Source organism: Rhinatrema bivittatum, chromosome 5 (genome assembly GCF_901001135.1).
Source record: "Rhinatrema bivittatum chromosome 5, aRhiBiv1.1, whole genome shotgun sequence".
NCBI classification, from domain to species: Eukaryota; Metazoa; Chordata; class Amphibia; order Gymnophiona; family Rhinatrematidae; genus Rhinatrema; species Rhinatrema bivittatum.
The window spans coordinates 323416203-323442616 of NC_042619.1; the positions used below are offsets into that span (position 1 = coordinate 323416203).

At 42.7% G+C, this 26414-nt stretch overlaps 1 protein-coding gene across 48 annotated transcripts in view; it reads left to right on the forward strand.

Annotated features, from left to right (window-relative positions):
• The window catches only part of PNPLA4 (patatin like phospholipase domain containing 4), a 624040-nt gene that overhangs the window by 567066 nt on the left and 30560 nt on the right, over window positions 1–26414 (forward strand). For 25 of the 48 annotated variants that reach the window (XM_029604389.1, XM_029604398.1, XM_029604392.1 and 22 more), the window contains 2 exons: window positions 8389–8576; window positions 23371–23465. In XM_029604389.1, coding sequence (XP_029460249.1) covers window positions 8389–8576; window positions 23371–23465 — 283 coding nt within the window. Of the gene's footprint in view, window positions 1–1626; window positions 1709–1928; window positions 2263–8375; window positions 8577–23370; window positions 23466–26414 lie in introns of those variants that run through there. The other 23 variants (XM_029604379.1, XM_029604381.1, XM_029604404.1 and 20 more) reach the window with 7 other exon arrangements.

Sequence of the window (26414 nt, forward strand, 5' to 3'; positions counted from 1 at the left end):
AATGGTGCCACTGGCTAAGAAACCTAAGCACCTTTCTCTCTGAGCGTCCTGTCACATTAGGGCATTCTCTGTCTGAAGGGCCCTCTAACTTATGCCAGGGCTGCTTAGAGGCTCAGGGAGAATTATCTTCCTCTGATTTTACTAAGCCAGATGATGTCAAGCAGGACTCGATTCTTCAGTCACAGGAGAGATCTGAAGTCCTTAGGAATCGATGCTCTTGTGCAGGCCTGGCTGGAATGCAAGCTGCTGTATGCCTTTCCCCCATGGCCCCTATTGGGAAGAATGGTTTGAAGGATCGAAGGCCACAGCGGGATGGGGTTTCTGGTGGCACCAGATTGGCCCAGAAGACCATGGTATACAGATCTGTGAAGACTCCTGATGGAAACCCCTCTTTGTTTTCCATGTACAGGAACCTGTTGCAGCAGGGGCCTGTCCTTCAGGAAGATCCGACTTGGTTTTGTCTTACAGTATGGCCCTTGAGAAGCCTTGCTTGTTGAAACTTGGATATTCTTCTGCAGTAATTTCCACCTTGCTAAGAGCATGAAAGTTCTCCACTTCCTTAACCTATGTGTGGGTTTGGTGAGTGTTTGAGACTTGGTGTGAAGATCGAGGAGTGCTTCCTTGTTCAGTTGGGATCCCGCTCATTTTGGAATTTTTACAGGATGGATAGAATAAATGGTTGGCCCTTAATTCCTTGAAGGTACAGGTAGCGGCTCTTGCTTGTTTCAGGGGCCAGATGAATGGTGAATCCTTATTGTCTCATCCTGATGTTGACCATTTCCTGAAGGGAGTGAAACATCTTAGTCTTCCCTTGCGGTTACCGGTTCTTTTGTAGAGTCTTAATCTGGGCTTGGATTTCTTGGCGAACCCTACGTTTTGACCGCTGCTTAGCCTTTCCTTGTGGTTACTGACCTTGAAAACTGTGTTTGGTGGCGATTTGTTTTGCACGTCAAATTTCCAACCTGCAGGCCTTGTCGGGAGCCGTTCCTTCAGGTGACTCCTGGGGTGATACAGATGCGTACTGTTCCTTCCTTCTTACCTAAAGTGATCTCATATTTTCACTTGAATCAGTCCATTTCCTTACCATCCTTGAATAAGGAAAGAGATGAGGAGGAATACTGCCTGTTGTGTCCCTTGGGTGTCAAGAGACATGTTGTGAGATATCTGGAGGTTTCTAAACCTTTCTGAAAGACGGATTGTCTGTTTATCCTTCATGGTGAAGGAAAATGGGGTGAACCAGCTTCGCGGGCTACAGTAGCTCACTGGATTAAGGAAGTGGTCATGGCCGCATATGTAGCGGCTGAAAAGCCATTGACCACTCAGATTAGGGCTCATTCCACTAGGGCTCAAGCAGTGCCATGAGTGAAGGTTAGACTGTTGTCTCCTGTTGACATTTGCCGAGCAGAGACGTGGTCCTCCTTACACACCTTTTCCAGGTTTTATCATCTGGATGTGCAGACCTGGGAGTAAGCAGGCTTTGCACAAGCGGTGTTGACTGGACCACGGGCATTCTCCCGCCCCATTAAGGATTAGCTTGGGTATATCCCACTGGTTCTGGATTCATCTGTCTGGATGCTAAGAAATGAGAAATTACTACTTAACTGATAGTTTTCTTTTCTTTAGGATAGACAGATGAATTCCCACCCTTGGCTGCCAAATGATTGGGCTATGGTCCTTCTGCATGGCTAAGAGTTTCCAGGGATTACTGGTAAGTGTTATTCCAGTCCCTAGACTAGTGTTAATACATTCTTGTCTGAACTTGGTGTTTCTGGTTGTTTGAGTACAGCATTGGTTGTTTGTTTTTAATCAAGTTTTTTGTTAGTTTGTCCACAGTTGCTTTTGAATAGAATACTGACGGGCTGATGTCACTGCAGGAAGATATATATATTGTGATGTCAGCTTTGCTCCATCTCCATCTGCTGGTAGAAGTGCATAACCCGGAGGCAAGGAGAGGGACAGCCTACAGGTTTTTACCTACTCTTACTCGGGACATTACCTGTTGAAATTTTGCTTTCTGCTGCGTGCCTTGGACTTCCGGGGGTAGCTGAGTTCGGCCCCGACGGTAATACCATCAGCCAATTGACAGCAGCCACGTCACTAGGAGGAGCCGGTCGTGGAGGATTTAAGGGCTCTCCTATGGCACGAAGCAGCCGTCGGCGCGCAGCCGAAGCCGTGCGCCAAAGGGGCGTGCGGCTTTGACCGGATTCGCTGGATTTACTGGGACTGCTCCTTTATTTTTCTGAAGAAGGTAAACACCATCAGGTAGGCAAAGTCTTATTCCTCCTTGCCTCCCAAGTGAACCAAGGTTTATAAGTAAGAGTTTAGATTAATTTACTACTGAAGTATATAATAATTATGCCTCACACCAAGAGAAAGGTGAAAATTAAGCCTCCTCTTGGAATATCAATAGAATCTACTCAATGCCTGAGTGGTTAAATTCTCTTCAAACAACTCCTGTTGAGGGGGCCGCAGTAGGGGAAGATTTAGAGCGAAAATCTCCCCTTATGGCCTAGGATATCTCGTTGAGTCCGGGGGCGCCTGAGATGCCATCACCCCCTGGTAAAAGTTGGGTTAGTCCCCAATTATTACCAGGAATGCCTAAACAAAATCAAGATATTCAGGGAAATCCACAAACACCACGGACTATATCTGAACTGGACAATAGTAATGTCCAATCATTTACACCGGAACAAGGGAGTACACCAAAGAATGTTAAGAAACAAGAACAAAATACATGTTATCCTCCAAAAGGGAATAGTCTTGCATATAAGAAAATAAAAAATATAGAGATGAAACCTGGAACTGTCACCATGGAAACATTGTGGAACTATATTGCTAAATTGGATTCTTCCATTATGAAACTTGCAGATGTAGTTCAAGAGACCAATGTTGTAGTAAAAAAGAATTCTGAGATATTGGACACTCAACAAAAACAAATTCATGATATAGATAAACGAGTTGAGCAGGTAGAGAAAATTCAGCATTTACAAATTAAAGCATAGAAACATAGAAACATAGAAATGACGGCAGAAGAAGACCAAACGGCCCATCCAGTCTGCCCAGTAAGCTTCACACATTTTTTTCTCATACTTATCTGTTTCTCTTAGCTCTTTGGTTCTATTTCCCTTCCACCCCCACCATTAATGTAGAGAGCAGTGATGGAGCTGCATCCAAGTGAAATATCAAGCTTGATTAGTTAGGGGTAGTAGGGGTAGTAACCGCCGCAATAAGCAAGCTACACCATGCTTATTTGTTTTACCCAGACTATGTTATTCAGCCCTTATTGGTTGTTTTTCTTCTCCCCTGCCGTTGAAGCAGGGAGCTATGCTGGATATGCGTGAAGTATCAGTTTTTCTTCTGCCCTGCCGTTGAAGCAGAGAGCTATGCTGGATATGCGTGAAGTATCAGTTTTTCTTCTCTCCTGCCGTTGAAGCAGAGAGCTATGCTGGATATGCGTGAAGTATCAGTTTTTCTTCTCTCCTGCCGTTGAAGCAGAGAGCTATGCTGGATATGCGTGAAGTATCAGTTTTTCTTCTCTCCTGCCGTTGAAGCAGAGAGCTATGCTGGATATGCTGGATATGGATAAGCAGATAGTGAAATACAGAAAAAGATTGAATATTTAGAAAATCATACTCGTGCCTTAAATTTAAGAGTTATAAACTTTCCGAAGTTGGACAAAATAAGTCCAGTAGAGTCATTTAGATCTTATGTTAAGCAGGTATTAAAAATTCCTGAACAAGGAATGCCTATTATTGTAAGAGCCTTCTTTTTGAAGAATACAGTAAAGGTTAGAGGTAAAGATCTAGAACAGGAGGGAAAAGAACAGGAAGTTAGTTTGCAAAATGCAGAAAAGGAGAAATCTATGAATCTTACAGATTTCTTGATGAAATCTCAGGAAGAAATAAAGATTGAAAATCGTGGTACGATGATAATAACATTTGCATTGGTCTCGGATAAAGAGAATATCTTAAAGTTTTTCTTTAGGAATAGGGAGGAAACTTTCAATGGACAGAAAGTCTGGATATATCCAGACTTTGTTAAAGTTACACAAGTCAGAAGGAAAAAAGTCTTAGCTTATAGAAAAGATGTAATAGAGGCTGGGGGACATTTTTTGCTAAAATACCCATGTACATGCGTTATAAAATATAAAGGGCATAACTACCAGTTCACCAATCCTGACCATCTTAGAACTTTGTTAGGAATTGATGATCAGGCTAAAAGTAATTAGAAGAGAATCTTACTTTTTTCCAGTAGTAATATAAATTTAATTTATATGTTACTTTAGAGTCGCTCTGAAAGAATTAGTGTGTTCACTTATTGTTTCTTTTGAGTGATACTGAATATTTTGAGGAAATATAATAGATGTGGTATATTCAATGTTAAAAAAATTTTCTTATATTCTGTATTGTTTCTGTATACAAGTTAAACCTTGTGTGTAATACAAGATTGAAAATTCAATAAATAATTAAAAAAAAAAAAGAAGTGCATAACCCACTGGTTCTGGATTCAACTGTCTGACCTAAACAAAAGGAAATTAGCAGGTAAGTAATACATTTCTCAATATGCATGCGTAACTCCTTTGAAAATTCACCTGTAAGTTAGATATAGTGGAGGTAATTTTAAAAGAGTTATATATGTAACTGTAACATAATGTGGCAATTTTAAAAAACAATTTACATGCCTTAAAGTGCACTTATACAGGAATATCCTTTGGACAATTCAATGGAATATACTGTAGCAATTTTCAAAAGCCTACCTACATGGGTAAAGTACATTTACACATATAAAACCCAATTTTCAGCATGTAAATGCTTTTTAAAAATCAGGCCCAATGTGGAGAGGATTTTAATATTGGATTGTCTTGTATTAATGTTGCAGTTTTGTTGAGCGTCCCGGCCGCGCTGGTGCCGTGACCGGGCCCGCTCACCTTGGGCTCCCCTCTACGGGCTCCTTTCTGTCCTCCCTAGAAGCATCAGCCAGTTCTCAGTGTCCCCAGCGCCTGCCCCGAATGCCTCCATTGTCACAGGCCTCTCTACTGAGCTCCCGCAGGGGCTCCGCATCCTCGGCCCTGCCCCTAGGCACGCGCGCGCGTCTGACATTTCCTCTTTTAAAGGGCCCAGGGCGAGAACCTCGGGCCGGACGCCTCCCAATGACATCACCTAAGCGTCCTATATAAGGCAAGGGCCTTCCCTAAGTTTCTCGCCTTGGCAAACGGGTCGTCACACTTGTGTGAAGCTAGTTGCCGTCCTATGTTCCTGCGTTACTTGTTCCTGTGCTTGTTCCAGTGTTCCTGCGTTCCTTGTTCCAGTGTTCCTGCGTTCCTTGTTCCAATGCTTGTTCCAGTGTTCCTGCTTTCCTTGCTCCTGTGCTTTTTCCAGTGTTCCAGTGTCCTATGTCTTCCAGTGCTCCTGCGTTCCTGTGTTGCCGTGGTCCTTCCTGTATTCCAGCGTCTGTTCCTGATTCCTGTTCCACGTTCCGCTACCCAGGTTGTACCTTCTCGGATTGATACACAGTACTGACCTCAGCTTGCCTTTGACCACGTTTGGACCACTGCCTTGATCTAACCTCTGCTTGCTACTGACCACGCTCGGACTGATACCTGGAACTGACCTCTACTTGCTACTGACCATATTCGGACTGATACCTGGAACTGACCTCTGCTTGCTACTGACCACGCTCGGACTGATACCTGGAACTGACCCTTGCTTTGGCTGACCACCCTCGGACAGATAACCTAGCTTTGACCTTTGCGATCTATCCGGACACTCTCCTTGCTTCTCCTGTGACCACCAGGCCTGCCTGTTTTGACGTTACCCGTGGCCTTCTCCAAGCTAGACCACTAGGCGCAGCCTATCCTGACCGGAGGACCTTCAGTTTCTGTTCCGTTCCAGTGGTCTCCGGAACACTCGGTTCCGGTCTAGCTTATCTGTTCTTCACTAACCACGCTCCTTTGCTCTTGGTGGGCACACCTCTCCGCTACCTCTCCAGGAGACCCTCAGAGGCCCACCTAAGCCCAGGCGGTCCGGGAATCCAAGGGCTCAACCCACAGAACCCCTGGACTGTTATTGGCGAAGCTCCAGCTAGCCTCTGTCTCCTCATGTGTACCACCTCTGGGATTGGTACGGCTCTCTGGGAACCCTCAGAGAGCCGTACCAATCCTGCGCCAGGCCAAGGGTCCACCTCCAGCGCAACAAGTTTAGGATTAGGGTTGGTTGGGATGGGGATGAGTATTATTGTCTGTGAGCTATTGCTTGGGTGGCTAGGTGGAAGAATTGTATTTAATTATAACACTTTAATGTTCTGATGAGAAGCATGAAATAAAATTTTACTAAATAAATATTGGATTAATATTCAGACTCATTTATGCATATAAAAACATGGTTTTATGCATATAAGTGGCTATTTTAACATTGATCTGGGCTCAGTGCATGCAAAACTACATATGTTGATTGCTTTCATGCTTACCATTATGTGAAATGTGGCAAGATGATCTGGGGACAGAGTTAGAACAGAATGCGCATACTTTTTGATTATAAAAAGTATGGAGTGAATTTTCAAAGGAGTTATGTGAGAAAAAGTAGCATATATCAGCAATTTTCAAAAGTCCATTTATTCGCATAAAACCTTTTGAAAATGTGCCTTATTGAGTGAATTTTCAAAGGAATTACATGCGTAAAGGTAGCAATTTTCAAAAGTCCATTTATACGTGTAAAACATTTTGAAAATTACCTCCTAAGGGCCTGATTTTCAATAGCTTTTGCACACTTAAAACTGGGTTTTACATGTGTGAATTCATTTTTCCTGAGTAAGTGGGCTTTTGAAAATTGCTACAGTATATCCCATTGAATTATAGGCTTTACCTATGTTTAAGTGCACTTAACATATTTAAATGGCTTTTGAAATTTACTACGATAGTATGTTACATTTGAAAATTCACCTTATCACCTTAAATTCAGATGCAGAAGTTGAATCCTTGATAGATCAGGTGGGTTTGTGTGGATGGTTTTGTGTGAGTACAACAACACTTATGTTCATATTTCAAAAACAAACTTATGTGTTTGAGTTTGCTTTGAAACTTTCGCATCAGTCTGCATGTAAAAGGCATATGCAGACTTTACCCACCATGTAATACCCTCCTATTGTTATATGCTCTTCAAGGTGAATTTTAAAAGCCCAGTGAGTGCATTAATTAGGGGATGCGCGAATAAGTCGGGCTCGTGTGCATCGACAGCATTTTAAGAAGCACCCAGACAGGCATGTAAATTCCATAGAGTGTACATCTCACAACTTTTCAGAAAGGGCCGGGGCGTGAGCCTTTTGGGGCCTGGCCAAGTGATGTGCGCATAAATAGTTATGCGTCCTGTGCGTGCCTAGGTCCCCCTACTGCATGACTTTATTTCTGCTATGGATGGCGTGTACGTTACAAAAAAAAAGAAAAAAAAGATTGAGCTATTTTGGAGGGGTTTGAAGAGTCTGGATTAACTGGGGGGAGTACAGGCTATCAAACCAGAGGAATCTGGAGGACCTAGCTGTTAACTGGACGAGCTGGTAAACTGGTAATGGCATCAGTGCGCACCCCTTTTAAAGTGCCCCGACTTGCGTGGTAGAAGCAGGATTTGCTCGCCCATGCGCGCGCCCACTTAAAATTTGGCGCTCATGGGGACGCAGACAGGCTATTTTATAAAGTATGCATATACACATGCAAGTTATAAAATAGCCATGACCCTAGGCGCGTGCTGGTTTGATTTTTTTAATAGGAGCTAGGATTTATGTTGCCATTTAGATATATATGAGAAATTCCCATTTTTATAGACTGCATTATTAGACACTGATGATAGACTTTTCCAGTAAATGACTTTCCATAATGAGAGGAAAAGGAAAAAAAAATGACAGTTTTCCGCACAGCCAATTTTATGCTGAAAGTTACCCATTAAAGAATGCCTGATGGTCTCTTGTAATTATCTACAATCATGAATAAACACAGTCATTTTGATTGAAGCAAGATGTGTTACAAACTATTAGTTCCTCAAGGTAGAATGGAAAATGTCTAAAAGCTTTGACTTTATTTACCAAGCCTAATTAAGCCATCCATGCTGTAATATATTCACAAGACTAAATAACCCTGCAACAAAAAAAAATGAAAGCACATATGGAAATGGATATTTTTCTTATGAATTGTTGTTTTAGAAACAGAAAAAAGAAATTTGCCATACTAGTCAAGTAGAGCTTTCCTTCCCCTCTGTAAAAGAAATCTCTCTTTAAGAATAGCATTTCCTTTGCATTTTGTGCCGATATGACTAGCAAAAAAAAAAAAAAAAAGGTTCACCGCCGTTCCAGTTTTTTGAACCATTTTAAAGTTGGCTGTTTCTCACCAGTTTTTTATTTCAGTGCAAAGAATGCAACCTCTCAACCTGTCTTTTGCTGCATGCGGGTTTCTCGGCATCTACCACTTGGGGGCAGCAGCTGCTTTCCTCAGACATGGCAAGAGAATGCTGCAGGCTGTGAAAGCTTTTGCTGGAGCTTCGTCAGGCTCCCTGGTTGCCACAGTTCTCTTAACAGCCCCCGAAAAAACCAAGGTAATTAATTGAGTAATTGACACGCATAGAATGCAAATAAAAATAAAACAGTGCTTGGGTAGGATTAGATTTCATAATAAGGATGGATGGGGGAGGCGGTGGTAGGGTTGACGGGTCATGTAAACTAGATCTCTGCTCTTCTTTGAATCCCAATCCGTTCCTGCAGTACTTGCCTGGGCACTGTACTCATTATTCAGCTCACAGCTCTTGAATCTCTTGTAATAAAGTTTCCTGCAGCCATCAGAAATACTGATACTCCTCTTTGCAAATGAACCCCTTGTGGACTTGTAAACATCTTAAAAGAATCAATCTTGCGATACTGCATTTGCCACAGTTTAAACTGGAAAAGAATTCAGACAAGAACAAAAGATCACATTCATAACATGGTGCTACTGTATGATCTTTGCTTTCGAGAATTCAAGGCTTGTCTCATATGTACTTCGTGTTGGAACTCGTAGCCTAATCTCTGCTGGGTGGTTTAGAAATGACGTCGGCACGTTTGTGAACAAAAGGTGCCGTCATAATATGGTGTCTGCTATGCATTTTGACTATCTAGATAGAAGCCATCTCCAGCACTGAAAATGCAATTGTCTCAGACGATGTGATGCCTGGCAAGGAAATCAGGATGCACTGCAGAGGGCCAAACACAAAACTACAGGCCAGTCTCAATGGCATAGGGAAAAGACAGGAAGAATCCCAGGACTGGGCTGGCAGGTTTTGCTTATCTCTTAACAGAGCCGAAGAGTTTGGTGGAAGGTTGATGCCAGAGCAGAGGTGACAGCTCCCTGTGCTCTACACACCGAGGAGCAGCAGGGTTCCTGCAACCCTGCCTGTCAGAAGCAGAGCGGCAGCGGTGTTCTGCATGCCCGTCTACTCAAATACTGAGGTCAGGCTAGAATGGTGGCAATTACTTTGTGGCTTTACCCAGCAAAAAAAACCAGTGTGGTCAGGCCAGCATGAGTATGTGTGAGACCAAGGGGCGTGTGTGTGTGTGCAGGTGCAAGACCAAGGCAGCATGTGAACATATCTGAGGCTGCATGCGTTCTGAAACAAGTATACAATATCTCGCATTGCAGTCTGTAAACAATGCACAGTTACAGCGTTAGTATTTCAGTGTAGTTGTAACTGAATTAGAGAAAAAGAAATGGGCTTCTGAAAGAACTATAGAGGAGGTACCTGGGTCCCAGAAATGTGCTTTTAAATGGTACAATGACTACATATAAAATGATATCTAAGGGTGTTTCAATTCACAGATATTTTTTGGGAGGAAAATTGAACATGTTTGTTATATTGTGAAATGTTACCATAGAGTGGGAAATCTTATTATTATTGGCTTGACTGCAAGGTCTACGAGTATTTCTCACCTGCAGACTGCTCCAAATTACAAAGAGAAAGTATGTGTGCACTTTTCCCTTTGAAAGTTGCCAGGGGTTCAAAGTGCCCATATAGTTTTGCATTTGCTGTTTGTGGTGAAAATACACAGGCACCAAAATACCCATGTTCCCCACTTGCAGTAAGTGTTCAAACGGAAACTCCATGGGGTACATGAGAATTGCTGTCCCCAGGGCTAAACTTTGATAAATATATAGAGACAGACATAAAATGGTCTCGGTTTCTCTTTCCCCTTGGTATACATTATAGGTGCAGCCCCCTGTCTCGGTCAGCTCTCGGGCACGGGAGCATATGGAAGAGGGTCATGGACCAGGCAAAGGCCTCATGACCTTCCTGGGTTTCCACATAGCAGGGGACAAAAGACTTTCTTTTCAAAGCCTTTAGGATTTTTCGTCACGCTCCAGAGCTCTTCTGTTCACGAGTTCAGTCGCACCAAAAATCACACTATACTCCAAAGCTGTTGTTCAAAATAAGTCTTTATTGACAAGTGGTGGCAGGAAAAATAAAGGCCATAACAGTACACTGGTTGGGAGTGCACTCCAGTAAAGAAAGTCCAAAACGCATCAAACAATAAGCTCAGACTCCACAGTACTTCCCAAACAGGGTAGCTCTTGGGGCAGGTGTCCTTTCTACCTGGGCCCTCACGGTACCTTTGTAAAGCAGTTCCTCTTCTTTGTTCCTCAGTCTCTACACTGCCAGTCAGTAACTGTGTGGATTTTTTTCCAGGCAGCTTTACTATGCCTCTGAAACTTCCCAGTACACTCATCCTGCAGGACTCCTCAGGTATGGTCTTTTCTCAGGAGCTCCTCCCAGCAGCTTACTCTGGACGCCCTGGGGTTCCTTCCTCTCAGCAAGCCTGGCCAACCTGTTCTTCAGGACTCGGCCACCTTCCCTGAGCAGGTATAATATTTTTCTTTGCTTCTCCTGTAACCTTTCCTGTGGAAGGATAGCCCAACAAATATCCTCTGGAAGAAGAGAAACTTGCAGCCCTGTGCTAAGGCTGACTTAGTTCTCCCCAAGTCTTCACATCCTCCTGCATTACAAGGGCACAGAGTTTTTTATACACACCAACAACCCTTCCCAATGGGGAGTGCTACAGTTCACTAAATCACTGACATCACACCAAGGGGCAAGGTCTAATAATACTTCCAACACATACTGCTGGCATAGCAGACCTGTCGAGGCCACTGTCGCCATGAGGGTAAAGGGCAACACTACCAGTAAGGGACAGAATTTTGACATCCCTTTACACAGGCATGTATAAAAGTGAAGCAAAACATTCAGATGAACATAAAGCATTTGTTATGAAGATTTACTTGAGGTGAGCATTCAATTTATCAGATATTTCACCTCTAAGGATAACATTTTGGAACATCTCTAGCACTAACAATATGTGCACAGGTGAAATTAGAGACATGGAGAGTACAGGAAAAATGAATAATGCTTTTCTTTTATTGTTCCCATTGGGAGGTGTGAGGTGTTCAAAGGTTTAGACAGCAGGCAAATGTAAAAATCGTCTGTCTATAAACAGGCTGGATTAGCCATGACAAATGGGTGATGTCATCCGGTAGCACTAAACAAATATGTCTTTCCTAGCTAGTAGAGCTACCTCCTTTGGCAAAGAATTGAGTTGCAGCTCTTCCAAGTCTCCCCAGCTGATGCATCGAGCTGAAACCAAAGGGTTGAGCAATGGGGATTGATTTTCGTCAAAGAGGAAGAAGTGCCATCACTCCATGGAGCCCTCACCACCAGTGAAATACAGAATTCACTGGAGTGCATCGATGCACTATACTCCCAGTGCATTCTGTGCACTCGATGCCTCAGAATGGTTGATGTGAACCGCACAGACTTCCCTGGTGCGTGGACCTCTGGATTTAGCATCACCCCCAATGTATGCTCCATCTTCATTGATGCATGGGGCATTGACCCAGCCCAGATCTGCTTCTATGCACGGCTCGTCCGAAGCCATCCAAGGCTCAAACACTGGCGCAGAGTGCTTCCCCTTCAAAGAGCAGTGCACCTTCAGAAGGCTTCTCAATGCATGGCACTAGACATCTAAGGTGGCATTCCAATGTTACTGCTGCCAGTTTCGATGATGCTCAAGGGATTGAAGCAGTCTCGCCAAGCACCACTATCTTTCATGGCATTAAAGTGCAATCCATCAGTACACTAAAAGAAGTCCTCCTCCCAGTTGCCCAGCCATTCCATGCATAGAGAATCTGTATCAACTGCACTGGTCCTGACTCCTCAACATATGCAGTTGCATGCTGGCCAGACCAGACCAGATGCCAGGGTAGACATCCTTACTCTTCCCCATCTTAGGACTGATCTCCTCTATCCTGCTAAGCTCTTGGCTGAAGGATACCGGCTGGAGACTCTTGACCCAATTTGTTCTGTCTTGCCTCCCAATTCCACAAAATCAGCCCATTTTGAGCTAGAGCTGATTCTGATCTCTGAGGAAGAGTGGCACCTTCTGCTCTGGGCCAAAGACCTCAGTATAGCAGTAATGAAGAGGCCTCAGGACAGCTTTCATTGCAGGCAGGAAGAGGGAGAAGGCAATGAGGCAAAGAGCGTTTGTCCTCCCGAGCCTCTTCCTTTTATTGTACATTCATACAAAGGCAGATGATGTATCATTACATGATTGGCTACTTTCCCATAGCAACAGAAGAGTCATTACACCATTGGCTTTGGCTCAGGGGGTGTGCACGGATCATTTCATTGGCTGCTGAAATCTATACCTCCTGACTTTGTCCTGCCTCTGACTAGGGAACACCCAGCCCCTCCCCCAGGAATTCAGGGCCAACAGGTATCCTTTCCCAGGCAGAGACTTAAGCACAAGTGATGCTTTTATTCAGGCAAATGTCAGGGAGAAGGGAAGTTAGTGTTTAAACCCTGAAATGGCTTGCTGGCAAGCGCATATTTCCCACATCTCACCCTTTCTGTTTTTGTTTAGGCAGCTCAGTAAAGCTTTAGACCCTTACTGAAATATGTTATGTCTTGGTATGGGCTGGAAATAGGGGAAGAGGGATTATGGAGAGAAGAAAGCTGATTCGGCGTGGTGTGCCAGCCACCGATGAGCTTCTGAATCTCCATATCACCCAGAGCTGGTGCAGGTGGTGTGCCAACTCTGCAGGGCTCATGATTCCCTATTAGGCATCTTACAAGACATCTTTGTATTCGGGCTGAGAGCAAGGTTTCAATATGGATATGAGGTTTGGGTATGCACTGAATACAGCATCACAGGCAAACAATTAAGACAATTATGGTCATTATAATAGAAATCACCCTTTTGAGACCAGAAATATCAGGGAGTCAGGACCATAGCCAGTCCCATGGAGAAGTTGGTATTCTGCCTGAAAATGGTGCATCAGCAACCATGGTTTCTATCTGCTGTATGGTATGTGTGAGGTTTGCTTTATAAACTGATATGTACACACAGCAATGAGATCCAATTAATGCACAAACACCACCCTTTAAGGCTAAAATGGTTTCTAAGATATAGCTGTTCTGTAATGCTACTTCTCTAATCTGAGAGACTTCTGTTGTGAGTAGTTTTAATGCATGGACTGTCTGATTAAATATGGCAGTCGTCCAGTTAGCTAGGATGTGTAAGTCTCTGTAATTCATATCTGTCCCCATTGGAGGAAACAGGCTTCTAGCTATCTGAGTTTCTGAATACTTTTCTATGGGATTATTTATCGCCTCCTTTTTGTTACGGAGCCTTGCTTTGGGTAAATATTTGACTGCATAGTATGAGGGGAGGATGTAGCCTAAAGTGCATCTGTCTCTCCATCTTGGGGAAATGTACATATATGCTCTACGCCCACATAACATCCATATGTTTCCTAACAGATTAGTGGACATGTCATTGGTTATCATTTGGGCTATATAACTACAAAAGGTAAATCCTTCATCCCCTCTATACTTTCTGTACCTGCTTGGGTCTCCCACTGTACATCCTGAAATCTGCCAATTGCATACATATGTGGTATAATTATGTAAGTGTTCAGTGAATAATACAAAGGTTCAGTTACAATATGGATATTTCCCACCTGAATCCCTTTCCCATCCCCTGTATCATAGTCCCAACAAAGAGCGGCAGTCTCTTGAATACAGCTACCAATGTGTAGTATGGTATTATTAACTGGAGAGTTAATGAAAACCTCTCTGTAAAGGATAATTAGTCCATACTGTAAGGTTAAATGGTACAGCATGCATCAGTCGTTCTCCGCAGGCTTGGGTTGGCATGTGTGTGCGGATCCAACAGTCTGTTCGATTCAACAGGTGTGAAAAGTTCTGTGCATGTTGTTCTGTCAGAGTCCTTGTTCTGAAATCGCCATAGCTGGAGAAATAAGGCAAAAGATGAGGATGCAGAACACAATTGTTAATGAGTTGGCATTCAGGCAAGAAAAAGCGGCTAATAAGTTCTCTGGAGTTTTCTCAAGGCCTTGCTGTTCTAAGAGTTGTGCAGATTGGTTGGATAGGGCCTTGATCTGTCCCCAGGTCATGTGGTGCTGCTTTTTGCGAGGAGTCCGGTCTCTGTCCTTCTGAGGGCTGTGGAGGCTCAGGGAGAAGTTTAGGATCGGGTCCTGTAGACCTGGACACCTTTCCATCTTTCCACGGCTTGATTGGACCTGTGGAAGCAAGCAGAGAAACATATCCTCGTTCCTTTGATAAGGGGACGGGACCGTACCAGACATTAAATATTCTATACAAAACTGATGGCTGTGGGTGACTAACCCTAGTCCCATAATGATTACTCATGGCTGTGTTCTTAAATTTGATATGTTTGGATGATTTAAAGTGATTTAAAACAATACTTTGTTCTTGTTCAGCCAGTCCTTCTTAGGGGAAAATCCAGGGGCAATTATCCCTCCTTTTTGTTTTTGTTTGGTCCAGAGCTCTTAAGGGTATGATTTGCTCTCTCCACAATGGCTTGCCCTGTGGTGTTGTAGGGGATGCCAAATAAGTATTTAATGTTCAATTATTGACGAAATTCATGCAAAGGAATGGCTGCAGTAAGCAGAGCCATTTTTCAGAAAAGAGGGTAACCCCATTATCAAGAAAGTTTTTATGCAGTGATCAATTTTCATTCAGTAAATTAGCATAAATGTAAATTAATCGTTTAAAGGAAAAGTCATTTGCTGTAAGCTGAATCAAATGACAAGTATATTAGACATTACATTAAACATATGTTACACAAGACTGACATATATTCATTCATCTTGCAAATATTAATTTACACAAAACTGACACATATTCATCCATCCTGCAAATATTTCTTGCATCAAGACAGACAACAGATAATATGAGCTAAAAATCTTATCAAAAAGTTATCAAAAACAAAAATAGATCAAGGATCAAAAATCAAAAGTCAAAAGGTGTTAGAAAAATGTTAAAATAAACTGCAAAGTGTCCATCTTCACATCTCTTCATGGCAGCGTCAATCTGGAAAATATTAAAAACTGGCATACAGCAAAAAATTACTAAGGTAAGGATTAAAGTGAAATTCTTACTTTTTTAACCTTGAAGAAATCAATTCTATGATTCAATTTAATAAAATCAATTTGGATTTGCAAGAAAAGGCTTGGGAGGGATTGCTTTAGATGTAGCAACCTCTATCAGTAAAAATTTTAAGGTTCAGAATTCTGTATAAATTTTGTGAAAAAGAAAATAAAACTGAAGTGTCCTTAATACAGAAGGTCTGTAGGTCTGAAAAATAAAAACTATTATACAACAGAATTATTAAAACAATAATATAATATAACTTGTAGAATAACATAGCGCCTCCTAGTGGAGACCCCATCATTACTTTATAGATTGCAACTATTGTTCCAGGTTGCAATCAATAATACTCTGAGCTTACTTTCAATGTGGAGTATCAGAATAGAATTTCTTCTTATAATTATTAGAATAGGAAATTAAACACGCTGTTTGCTCAGCTCTGTCTGCTGCATGCTAAAGTGACTGTAACTACTATTAATCTGTCTGAGTTATAACATATATAAACTAGAGAGAGAAACTGCAGGACTAAGTCCAGGTTTTTTTTCTTTCTTTTCAAAAGTTCTCCCTCCCTCCCCCATGAGTGGCTAGCAAGAGTTACAGAAAAAGGGGGGGGAGGAGCAGTGTTTCTCAAAAGAAAAGAACTGCACCCAAGGAGTTAATCCTTCAGTCAATAGAAACTTAAAGATAGCATTGTTTAACAATTGACCACAGACAATGGCTGGCCCAGGATTTGCTGATTCTTTGCAGACAGATACTATTTTTTAATTTACTTTAGGGAGAATCACAGTAAGTTCTGTACGCTAGCAATTCAAACTATAAACTTAAATCTCAGAGAAATGGAGTCATTTTAAATGTGAGCCAAATAAACTTTGCAAAAAGGAAACTTTCACATGTAATTTACACAGTATATTGTTCAAATCTCAGTACAGTTTTTAACATAAGCTATGCATACACTTTGTGGGGGAAAATATTCTCAAAGTATGCAGATTTTTTTGTAACTGAATTCAAATACTAATAGAAACCATTTTTTCCAAATTTGTACTGTTTGTTAATAGAAACCATTTTTTTTTCCAAATCTGTACTGTTTGTAAAGAGAAACCATTTTTTTTTTTCATAGTGATATTTTCTTTGCTTGTAACGCAGGAGTCTAATTAAATCTTTTTTTTCATATTGATATTTTCTTTGCTTGTAACGCAGGAGTGCAGCTGCTTGGCCCAAGGTCTTATACGCTGATTTCTTTGAAGACCTGGGGGCATAGCCACTGCTCATGGCACTCAACTCTATTGCTGCCACACCTAGTTCTTTGTTCCTTTCTGTAATGGGAAAGGCTTGAATCCCTTTCAATAATTCCTCTCTTGTGAGATTTCCATGTTCTAGGTGAAATCCCATGGTGGTTGGTGGGGGAAGGGCTTGCAGGCAAGATGGAGGAAGGCTAGTTTTTCTGACCTCAGTGTTTTCTATTTCCTGGGGTCTTTTCTCTGAGGTGGATGCAGAGGAAGCCACAGGAGCCATGTGAGTGTGTGTCCCCAGATGTTCTATTTCATTTTCTGTCCCCCTTTGTTCATGGTTCTTTTCTGGGATGGGGAAGGCTTGAAGTCCTTCTAATAATTCTGTTTCTGTAAGGTTTTCTTTCTGCAGTTTCTGCTGAAATTCAATGCTAATCGCCCCACCCAGGCCAGGTGGTGGCTCTATTGTTCTCAAGGGTTGCTTTTCTAAAGAAATGGGGAAGGTGTGAATTGCTTGTGCTTTGGGTGTAGGTATGAGGAGCTGAGGATACAAAGAATTTGCTGTCTCTGAGGAAGACTGAGAAGATGGGGGAAGGGTATGTCTGCCTGCTTCTAAAAGCACATGGTGTTCAATGGCTTCTGTACATTTTTGCCAGATTAATCTTAGTTTTATGGGAGCTCTGGGAGCCGTATGAAGATAATTGCCGATTGAGATCCATTCCTGGGTATTTAGAGTTCCAGACTCCATCGAATACCAAGGGCAACGGCAAGCTATTTCACTTATTAATTTTTCTAAGTCCCCCAGGCTGACTTGCGCTATTTTTCTTCTGGTGATGAAATAATGATTATTGATGATTTTCTGCAGCTGCTTGGCATGTAGCCTCTGCTGCATGGATAAATCACTTCCCATTGCTCACGAGTGTGGGGAACAAACTTGCTAAAAAATACTTAAATATACTAAAAAGTACTTTAATATACTTACGATTAGCAGATCTGTTGAACGGTACGTACCTTTAAGCTATGACCAGCCGAAATAAGCATGGAGTTTATCATCACTGTCGCGGGTCACCAGATATAGCAGTAATGAAGAGGCCTCAGGACAGCTTTCATTGCAGGCAGGAAGAGGGAGAAGGCAATGAGGCAAAGAGCGTTTGTCCTCCCGAGCCTCTTCCTTTTATTGTACATTCATACAAAGGCAGATGATGTATCATTACATGATTGGCTACTTTCCCATAGCAACAGAAGAGTCATTACACCATTGGCTTTGGCTCAGGGGGTGTGCACGGATCATTTCATTGGCTGCTGAAATCTATACCTCCTGACTTTGTCCTGCCTCTGACTAGGGAACACCCAGCCCCTCCCCCAGGAATTCAGGGCCAACAGGTATCCTTTCCCAGGCAGAGACTTAAGCACAAGTGATGCTTTTATTCAGGCAAATGTCAGGGAGAAGGGAAGTTAGTGTTTAAACCCTGAAATGGCTTGCTGGCAAGCGCATATTTCCCACACTCAGCAGTCTCTTGATGAACTTGATGTATTCTTTACCTCACTCGCACCTCAAGGTGCTTTTCATTCCTTGCTCTCCAGCATGGCTTCAGCCCTACCACCGCAGGGAATACCTGCTTTGCCTATGAGAACACTCACCTTCATGGAACTGCCTTTACTGGCTGCTGCTTCTTTTTGCTTGTTTGTAGTGGATTGTAGACACACGAGGTGGCAAACTGGGGCCTTCCTCCAGGAACAGCCAAGCCAACTTTCTGGCTAGCCTTTGTCATCTTGAGGATCTTGAAGAAGTGTACCCATGCCATTGATATCTGAGGATGACTCTACTGGGATCCCCTCTGACCTTCTCCCAAACCTTCCAGAGTCTACGTCTCCGTGGGAGGACCTGACTTACTCCAAGCTTGTAGAGAAAGTGGGGTCGGTTCTTGGGGTGCAAATCAAAATGGATAAATTCCATTTCCACCATCCAACCCAACATCTCTGCTGCTCCACAAGATTCTGGATAATCTGCAGATGAAACTGTGGGAGTCTCTGGTTACCTGCCTCCCTTCTGCAAGAAAGATAGACCTTAAGTTCAGGATGCAGAAGCAACATGGCTTTGGTGATGTTCAGCTTCCACACCAATTGGTTGTCATGGAGTCTACTTTGAAGAAATCAAAGAAGACATGAACTTACTCAAATTCACCTCCAGGGAAAGACCCCAGAATCCTGGATACCTTTGGCAAGAAGGTCTTTCAGATCTCTATGATTAACACTCACATCACTAATAATCAGTTCTATGTCATGCAGTATTTCTACAAGTGCCTGCAACAACTCAAGCTATATTTCTTATCTATTGAAATTGGGAGCCTTTATCTATAACCATTTCTGAATGCCTTAGAAGTCATACAGCAGCTGCTACGCATGCTTTTGAGTCCTACAATAGTGTCTCCCGCACCTTGGCTGTTTCCATAGGGTACATGCAATATGTCATGGCTGAGGGCCACTAGCATTTGGGAGGGTGTTCCCGAAAATTTGACGGGCCTTCCCTGCCTGAGTGACAACTTTCTCAATGATTAACTCAAGGACACAGTCTCCCAAATCAAGGAAGAAAAAAATGACAGTGCAGTCACTCTCATCAGATCCTGACCATCTTACCACTTCCAGGAGTTCTTTCTTCTTGATGCGTTCGTGCCTGCTTTCACCCTTGCTCCACCCTCTCTACCTGTGTTGTGACTCCCTCCGTGCCTGATGGACGGCTTGATGCCGCGGCATCTCCATGCCGCCTCTCTCCGGGCCAGCTTGACGCTGCGGATCCGCCATGTTCCTGATGACGTAGGGTGCGCATGTGCTCTGAAGTATGTACCAGCAAGAGCGCGAACCTCAGGGGCATCCCCCTGTATTGACGTCATCCGCTTCCAACATAAAAGGTCTTTACTTTTGCTAACAGAGCGAGTTAGCAAGGACTTTGATTGGACTAGCTTCGGCTGTCCAAGACTACTTTCACTCAAAGGATTGTTTGCGGGATTTCCTTCGGACCCGCTTCACTCTTGCAACATTGCCTCTCCGGACCTACCAGGGGGGCCTCATTCTCTTTCTCTATTTCAGATTACAGAAAGGAACCGGTACTCACTCCTCGAGGGCCCATGTTCCTAAACCCTCTGAAGACTCTCCATTGTCTGGAAGGAATCGCAAGAGACGGACATTGTGAGTTATTATTTCAGACTACAGATAGGAACCGGTACTCGCTCCTCTAGGGTCTATGTTCCTGAACACTCAGATTCTCCTTGCCCAGAAGCTATCGCAGGTACAGACATTTGTGAGTTATTATTTCAGACTACAGATAGGAACTGGTACTCGCTCCTAGAGAGTCTATGTTCCTGAACACTCTGAAGATTCTCTATTGACTAGAAGCCTACTCCAGATACAGATTTATTGTGAGTGATCACCACTCTCTCAGAGCTGTCCCTGGAACCAGATACTCGCTCCTCGAGGGCCTAACCCTTTCCAGCTATTGAGCTATCTTAAGACCTTATGTGAGTCTTCTAGTACTGGCTATGTATAACTGCATACCCTGTCTATGCACTATCTACAGTCTCTTTGCAGCTCAGCAACCTTGGAGTCGTAGTTCCAGTATCTGAGGGACTTTAGCCCTGCCGGGCATACCTGCTCACTACTGCCACCTCTGGTGGTTATACTACTTATCTAATAAAACTATCTGTGTCTGTCTCCATACTCCAGCCTAGCCCAGCAGAAGAGAGATATTCCTGTCCCTTTACCATGGAATTCCCTCTGGAAGTGTTAGCGATTTTTTGTGAGTCTTTTTATTTATTTATTTATTTTGAAAAAATTTTGGATTTTTGTGTAGTGCCTGGTTGAGCCTCAGGAGGGCTCCCCCTCCTCCCCTCCCCCCTTTGCCTAGAGGAGTCAGGATAAAGAACTGTGGTTCTCTGCCTACCATACAAAGGAGGGACAGCAGTGTCTTGTCAGAGGAGAAATGAGTTGCAGTTTTTGAGAAGAGGTTTTTTTCTTGTTTCTTTAGAAGAAATTTTTGCCACCAGTTCCTGGCCATGAGAAGGACAGATGGTTTTGATTTTTGTATTTTGGGACTTTCTAACCCAGAAGTCCAAAATAACATCAGAGAAAGAGAGAGGAGATTCCAGTCTCCTACGAGTCAACCTCCTACTATTAGGAGTGTTGGGTCTTTTCCTAGTGCCTGCTGTGCAGTGTGTAGAGAAAAAGGAATTTCAGAATTTGTTGGTGAAGATCAATTAGAGAATTTTTGTTCCTAATTGGAGTGAAGATATTTTGGGTTATAGTAAATCTTTTGGTGGAACACCCCACCAGAGTGTTTTGTGAAAATACATGGTGCCCCTAAAGCAAGGACATCCCAACATGAATACATCTGATCAAGGAAAAGACTGAGAAATGAAAGATGGAAGAGAAACGAGAAAGAGAGCAAGAGAAGGAAGTTTGTGGCTTCGGGATAACCATTTTCCCCTGCATTCAGGACACCTACCAAAAAGGAGGTTACCTCAATTTTAGTATGGGCTTGCAAAAAAAAAAAAAAAAATAAAATGTAAAGGGCTGATTAAAAAACACTTAATGAGCCCTATGAAAAGATTTAGCATGCTTGTGGTACAAAAATAAATAAATAAAAGTAAGAGATAACATGCTAACACTATTCTCATGCATGAAAACCTAAAAATGTATTTGTTAAACAGCATGGGCATTGTGTACTTACTGAGGGCATGCTAAATAACATGATCATGCTAAAATGTGCATGCTCAGTTCGGTTTTCCCATTGGTTCCTCCTGCTGACTTTCAAGGGGTAAGCAACTAAACATGGTACATGGGATTTGTTTGCAGAGGGAAGAAGTGGGAGAGCTAGTACACGCCAGCTGAGGACAAAGGAAAGTAGAGAGTTCAGGAGAGCAGAAAACTAACATGATACTGTGTTTAGAACCATCTGTCTTATGTATCAGTGAGGCTCTTCAAAGGATGATGTTAGTGGACATGGTTGGGGATGGAAGGGAGCCTCTCACCATTAGGGGTGTGCATTCATTTTTAAATAAAATGAAAAATGTGACATTCATAACATTAGTTTAGAAATTAATGTTATCATTTAGACATATTAAATTGGTAGAGCGGTACACAACCAAAATTCTGGATTTACTGACTTTTTTAAGGGGTGGAGGGGAGGGCAGTAACTCTTTCTTTCTCCTTTTTCTTCCAGCTCATTCAGAACCCATGCTGTGATTCTAGCAGCACGAGCTTTTATTTGTATCTTACCCAGGGACTTTTTTTTCCTGTTTTTAAGACTTTCCTACATGTCCTAGTCTTGCCAATGCAGCAGGAGTCCTCAGGCATGCCTTAGGGCTCCTTTCTAAATCCAGCCACTAGGTATCTCCTTTAATAATAAGAACATAAGACCCATGCTGGGTCAGAACAAGGGTCCTTCAAGCCCAGCATCCTGTTTCCAACAGTGGTCAACCTAGGCTAAAAGTACCTGGCACGTACCCAAACACTAAGTCTATCCCATGCTACTGATGCCAGTAATAGCAGTGGCTATTCTTTAAGTCAACTTGATTAATAGGTTAATGGACATCTCCTCTAAGAACTTATCCAAACCTTTTTTAAACCCAGCTATACTAATTGTACTAATCACATCCTCTGGCAACAAATTCCAGAGCTTAATTGTGCATTGAGTGAAAAAGAACTTTCTCCGATTAGTTTTAAATGTGCTACTTGCAAACTTCACAGCGTGCCCCCTAATCCTTCTATTATCCGATAGAGTAAATAACCGATTCACATCTACCCGTTCTAGACCTCTCATGATTTTAAACACCTCTATCATATTCCCCCCTCAGCCTTCTCCAAGCTGAACATTCCTAACCTCTTTAGCCTTTCCTCATAGGAGAACTGTTCCAACCCTTTATTATTTTGGTTGCCCTTCTCCCTCCCCTCTCCGAGGGCTGTGAATACTGCCTCCACTGTATCTCTAACCCCAGCCACTCCAGGGTGTGGAAAAACAACTTGAGGATGGAACCCGGGACCTTTCTAGCCCAGTAAAAGTGTTTAAATGCACATTATTATGTCATGAGCAGTGCTGACATCAGAAAGGGGATGGGGCGAGGGGTGGGGGTTTGTCCCTATTCCTAGGACTAGTATCTTAAAGAATTCTCTAACAGTTAAAAAAAACTGTTAAATCTGTCAAAAATAATATAGAATGTGTCTTTTTCTATTCTACATAGGCAACACTGAGATCAATTATTTGAGTGTTCATAATTAAGAGGGTCTCACCTATAACCTGATGAATGTATTTGATTGGTTTAGTCCTTTATTTCACTTATTAGCCCCTCCCTCTGATCCTCCATCCCCTAGCTATTTTCCTAGCAGAGAGCCTGCATTTCTGTGGCATTCAGTGCCATTCTCTGAACAGAACAGGAAGTGTGGTGGGAGTATAAGTCCCACAGATCACATTGATGGTAGCAGAAACTTGCAGGAAACCACACATTATGCCTCATTTCCATCATTCTTGGCAGGTGTAGGGGGAACTCTCTAATATCTTAATAGCCTCCATAATACTCTTTCTCCTAACAGCTATTATTGCAATAAAGCATAAAACTGATTTGTAGTATGCAGACTGATGCTGAATTTCAGGATTTGAGCCCTGTGCCGTTATTTTTCAGGAATGCCAGCTGTTTACCTACAAGTTTGCTGAAGAAGTTAGAAATCAGACTTTTGGTGCAGCAACTCCAGGTTATGATTTTATGAATAGTCTAAGGTACACATTTTGATATTGTAAACCTCCCTTGCTCATACTGTGATTTTTATGGAACTTCCAAAGTGGGGTCTGCCTCCCTCATGACCACACCCAAGACAGCCAGTTATTTCCCCAGATGTTGAGATTACAGACTGGAGTGGTACGTTGATAGAAAGTTCCTTCATACACTGTTGCAGGGATAGCTTATGATTTAAATTTGCAATGAACATTTCTCTTTTTTTCTATCACATTTCCTTAATATATGTGCAACAATTTAAATGAAACACCATGTGCAATGTAAAAGAATTATATTATTGCCGAGAAAAGCTTCACTATGGTCCTCTGCTTCAATAAATATCTGAATTATTCAACACAACACACATTAAGAACATTTCAATGAAAATAAAGTACAATTTCAGGGTGACAAACTATAACGTGCAATGGCAAGGTAATAAATAGTAAAGTGATTCAGAATTTTTAAGTGTGAAAACCTTTCTATATTCTTCAAGAGGACAAGAACTATTTCTTCTTTCAATTTCCTATGAATTCTCTTTTTAACTCCCTTTTTTAAATGTTTCAGGTCCATTTTAATTATGTACTCATTCTGATCAGAATTAATCTTGGCATATTTGAGCTGATATGACTCAGTCTTTTCAGTAAAAGTAAAGGACACCTCAGGAATGTCTGGTTCCAGAGGTGCAGCAGTGAAACTGCGTTGTCATCCCTGTGGTAGTTCTTCTTGGACCCCCTTGACCTGTGGTCTAGAATAATCTTCTTTATATAGTTCTTACACTTTAACTTTATGATACATTAGGCTAAACAGAGCTCGCATACCAAGAATTCTTCTGAGGAACAACACATAGTTGTGTTCCAGTCTTTCAGTGCTGTAACTAGCTAAAAACTGAAGTTTTGCTCTAAAAATAGAAGTAACTACATTCTCTAACGTATTTTAAAGAGTTTACACTGACATAATTAATAACCCTACTGTAGCATCAAGCCAGGTTTGTGTTCTTCTCTTCTTGTTCCCTAATTAACACGTATCAGTGAACAAAACTTTCATTTTACAACCCTTTCCAAATAATAGGCAATGTAAATCTTAAACATAAAACTGGACTAATAGTTGTTATGTGACACTTCCACTAACTTTAAGGAATAGCTCTTCTTCAAAAGTCCGATTTTTCAAAGTTAGTGTTTACTGACAGTTTTCATTTGTAATTCTCCTTTGAGCAGGATAAATTAAAAGCGGCTCAAAAACAATACTTTCACTTCCTTAGGTTGCTTACTCCTTCAAGAATTAGGTTCTTCCTACCCTTCCTACCTCTGTGTTCCTTCCTACCTCTGTGCAACACCTTTAATATGGTTCACTGATCTAACTGCAATTGTAATTGGATAAGACAGATTCCATTCAGTTCATGTTTGATAGCTCATAGCTGATTAGCTTGCCTAGACAGCAAGAATTCCATTTTTTATTTTGCAGGGTAATGTCAAATTTATTATTTATATATATACTGACATTCGATCTGAGATATCACATCGGTTTACATTCAGGTACTGTAGGTATTTCCCTATCCTCAGAGGGCTTACAATCTAAGTTTTGTACCTGAGGCAATGGAGGGTAAAGTGACTTGCCCAAGGTCACAAGGAGCGACAGCGGGACTCGAACCCTGGTCTCCTCTAACCACTAGGCTATTCCTCCTCCCCAAATAACATAAGCTGCCATGATCTTCCATTGCCATATGCTCACCTCCCATGATTCCTTGAGTCAATAGGTGAGTCTTGAGTGGATTTAAAGAGGATACAACTTTATTTACAAAAATAACCAAACACTCCTGCACGAGCTAATCAGCTATCAAGATTGTTGGACTACATGGCAAGCTACATAGTCTAAAATTTCCAGGTTTGCTGGCCCACTGAAGTAATAGGTAGTCTAGATTTCTATAGACCTTTGGTTCCTGCCATATGTCCAGACTAGGATGGTCCCTTCCAAAATGTTTGTAGTCAACTTGTGCCTTGCTGCTTCTTAGAGCAGTCTGGGGCCCCCGCCATGTTTCCAAACTAAGATGCCCCCCCCCCCCCCCCCGTTGGCATGGTTGCAGTCAGCTCAAATCTACAGCTTCCCAAGGCATATCCAGTTTCATGCTAGACTGCCTATCTGCTAGCTCTGTACAGCAACACCTCTCCTGCAAATTTATGCAACTGTTGTGCTTTGGACATAGAGGCATGGGCCCTTGGTCGCTGTAAGAGAGGGGACTTGCAGTGATAGGCTAGCTCCAAGCAGAGATGGACACAGAGAAATAGCGTTATTATACTGCAATATAGATGGTGACCAGAGGAACGGGTAATGATCCCAGCCAAGAGATGAGTTGACAGATGGCAAAGCTCCGTCTGCAGGCTACTGAGTGGAGAAGGCAGTTCCACAGTCTCACCAGGTCCCAAGAGGGAGATGGGTCCGGTAGTGGTCCGCGAAGCGGGGTAGGCCGAGAACCCAGGCCAAGATGGAAAGGCCAATAGATCCGGTAGTGGTCCGCGGTGCCGGGTAGACCGAGGATCTATGGAGAGAGAGATGAGACAATGCAGAGACAGAACAGAAGCAGTAGTACTCACTCCGATGCTGGCAGTGGTAGCAAGAGAGAACTCCGAGTAGCGGAGGTCCGAGATGAAATAAGGCCCCCGAGGAGTGGGTACCTTAGGAGTCCTTGGAATTGGTAGGCAACCCCGGAGAGTAGACAGGAGCGAGACAAGGCCCCTGTGGAGCGGGTACCTAAGTCGTCCTGGAGCGAGAGTACACAGAGCGGAAGCGTCTGGAAACATAGAGAGATCAGCATGGAGGATTCCTTGCTAACACGTAGTTGGAGTTTAAATACCAGCACTTAGTGACGTCATGCGGTGGGGACGCCCCCGAGGTTCCCGCCATGATGCACGTAAAGGATGGGGCTGCATGTGTGCCCTAGCTGACTCCTGGAGAACGAT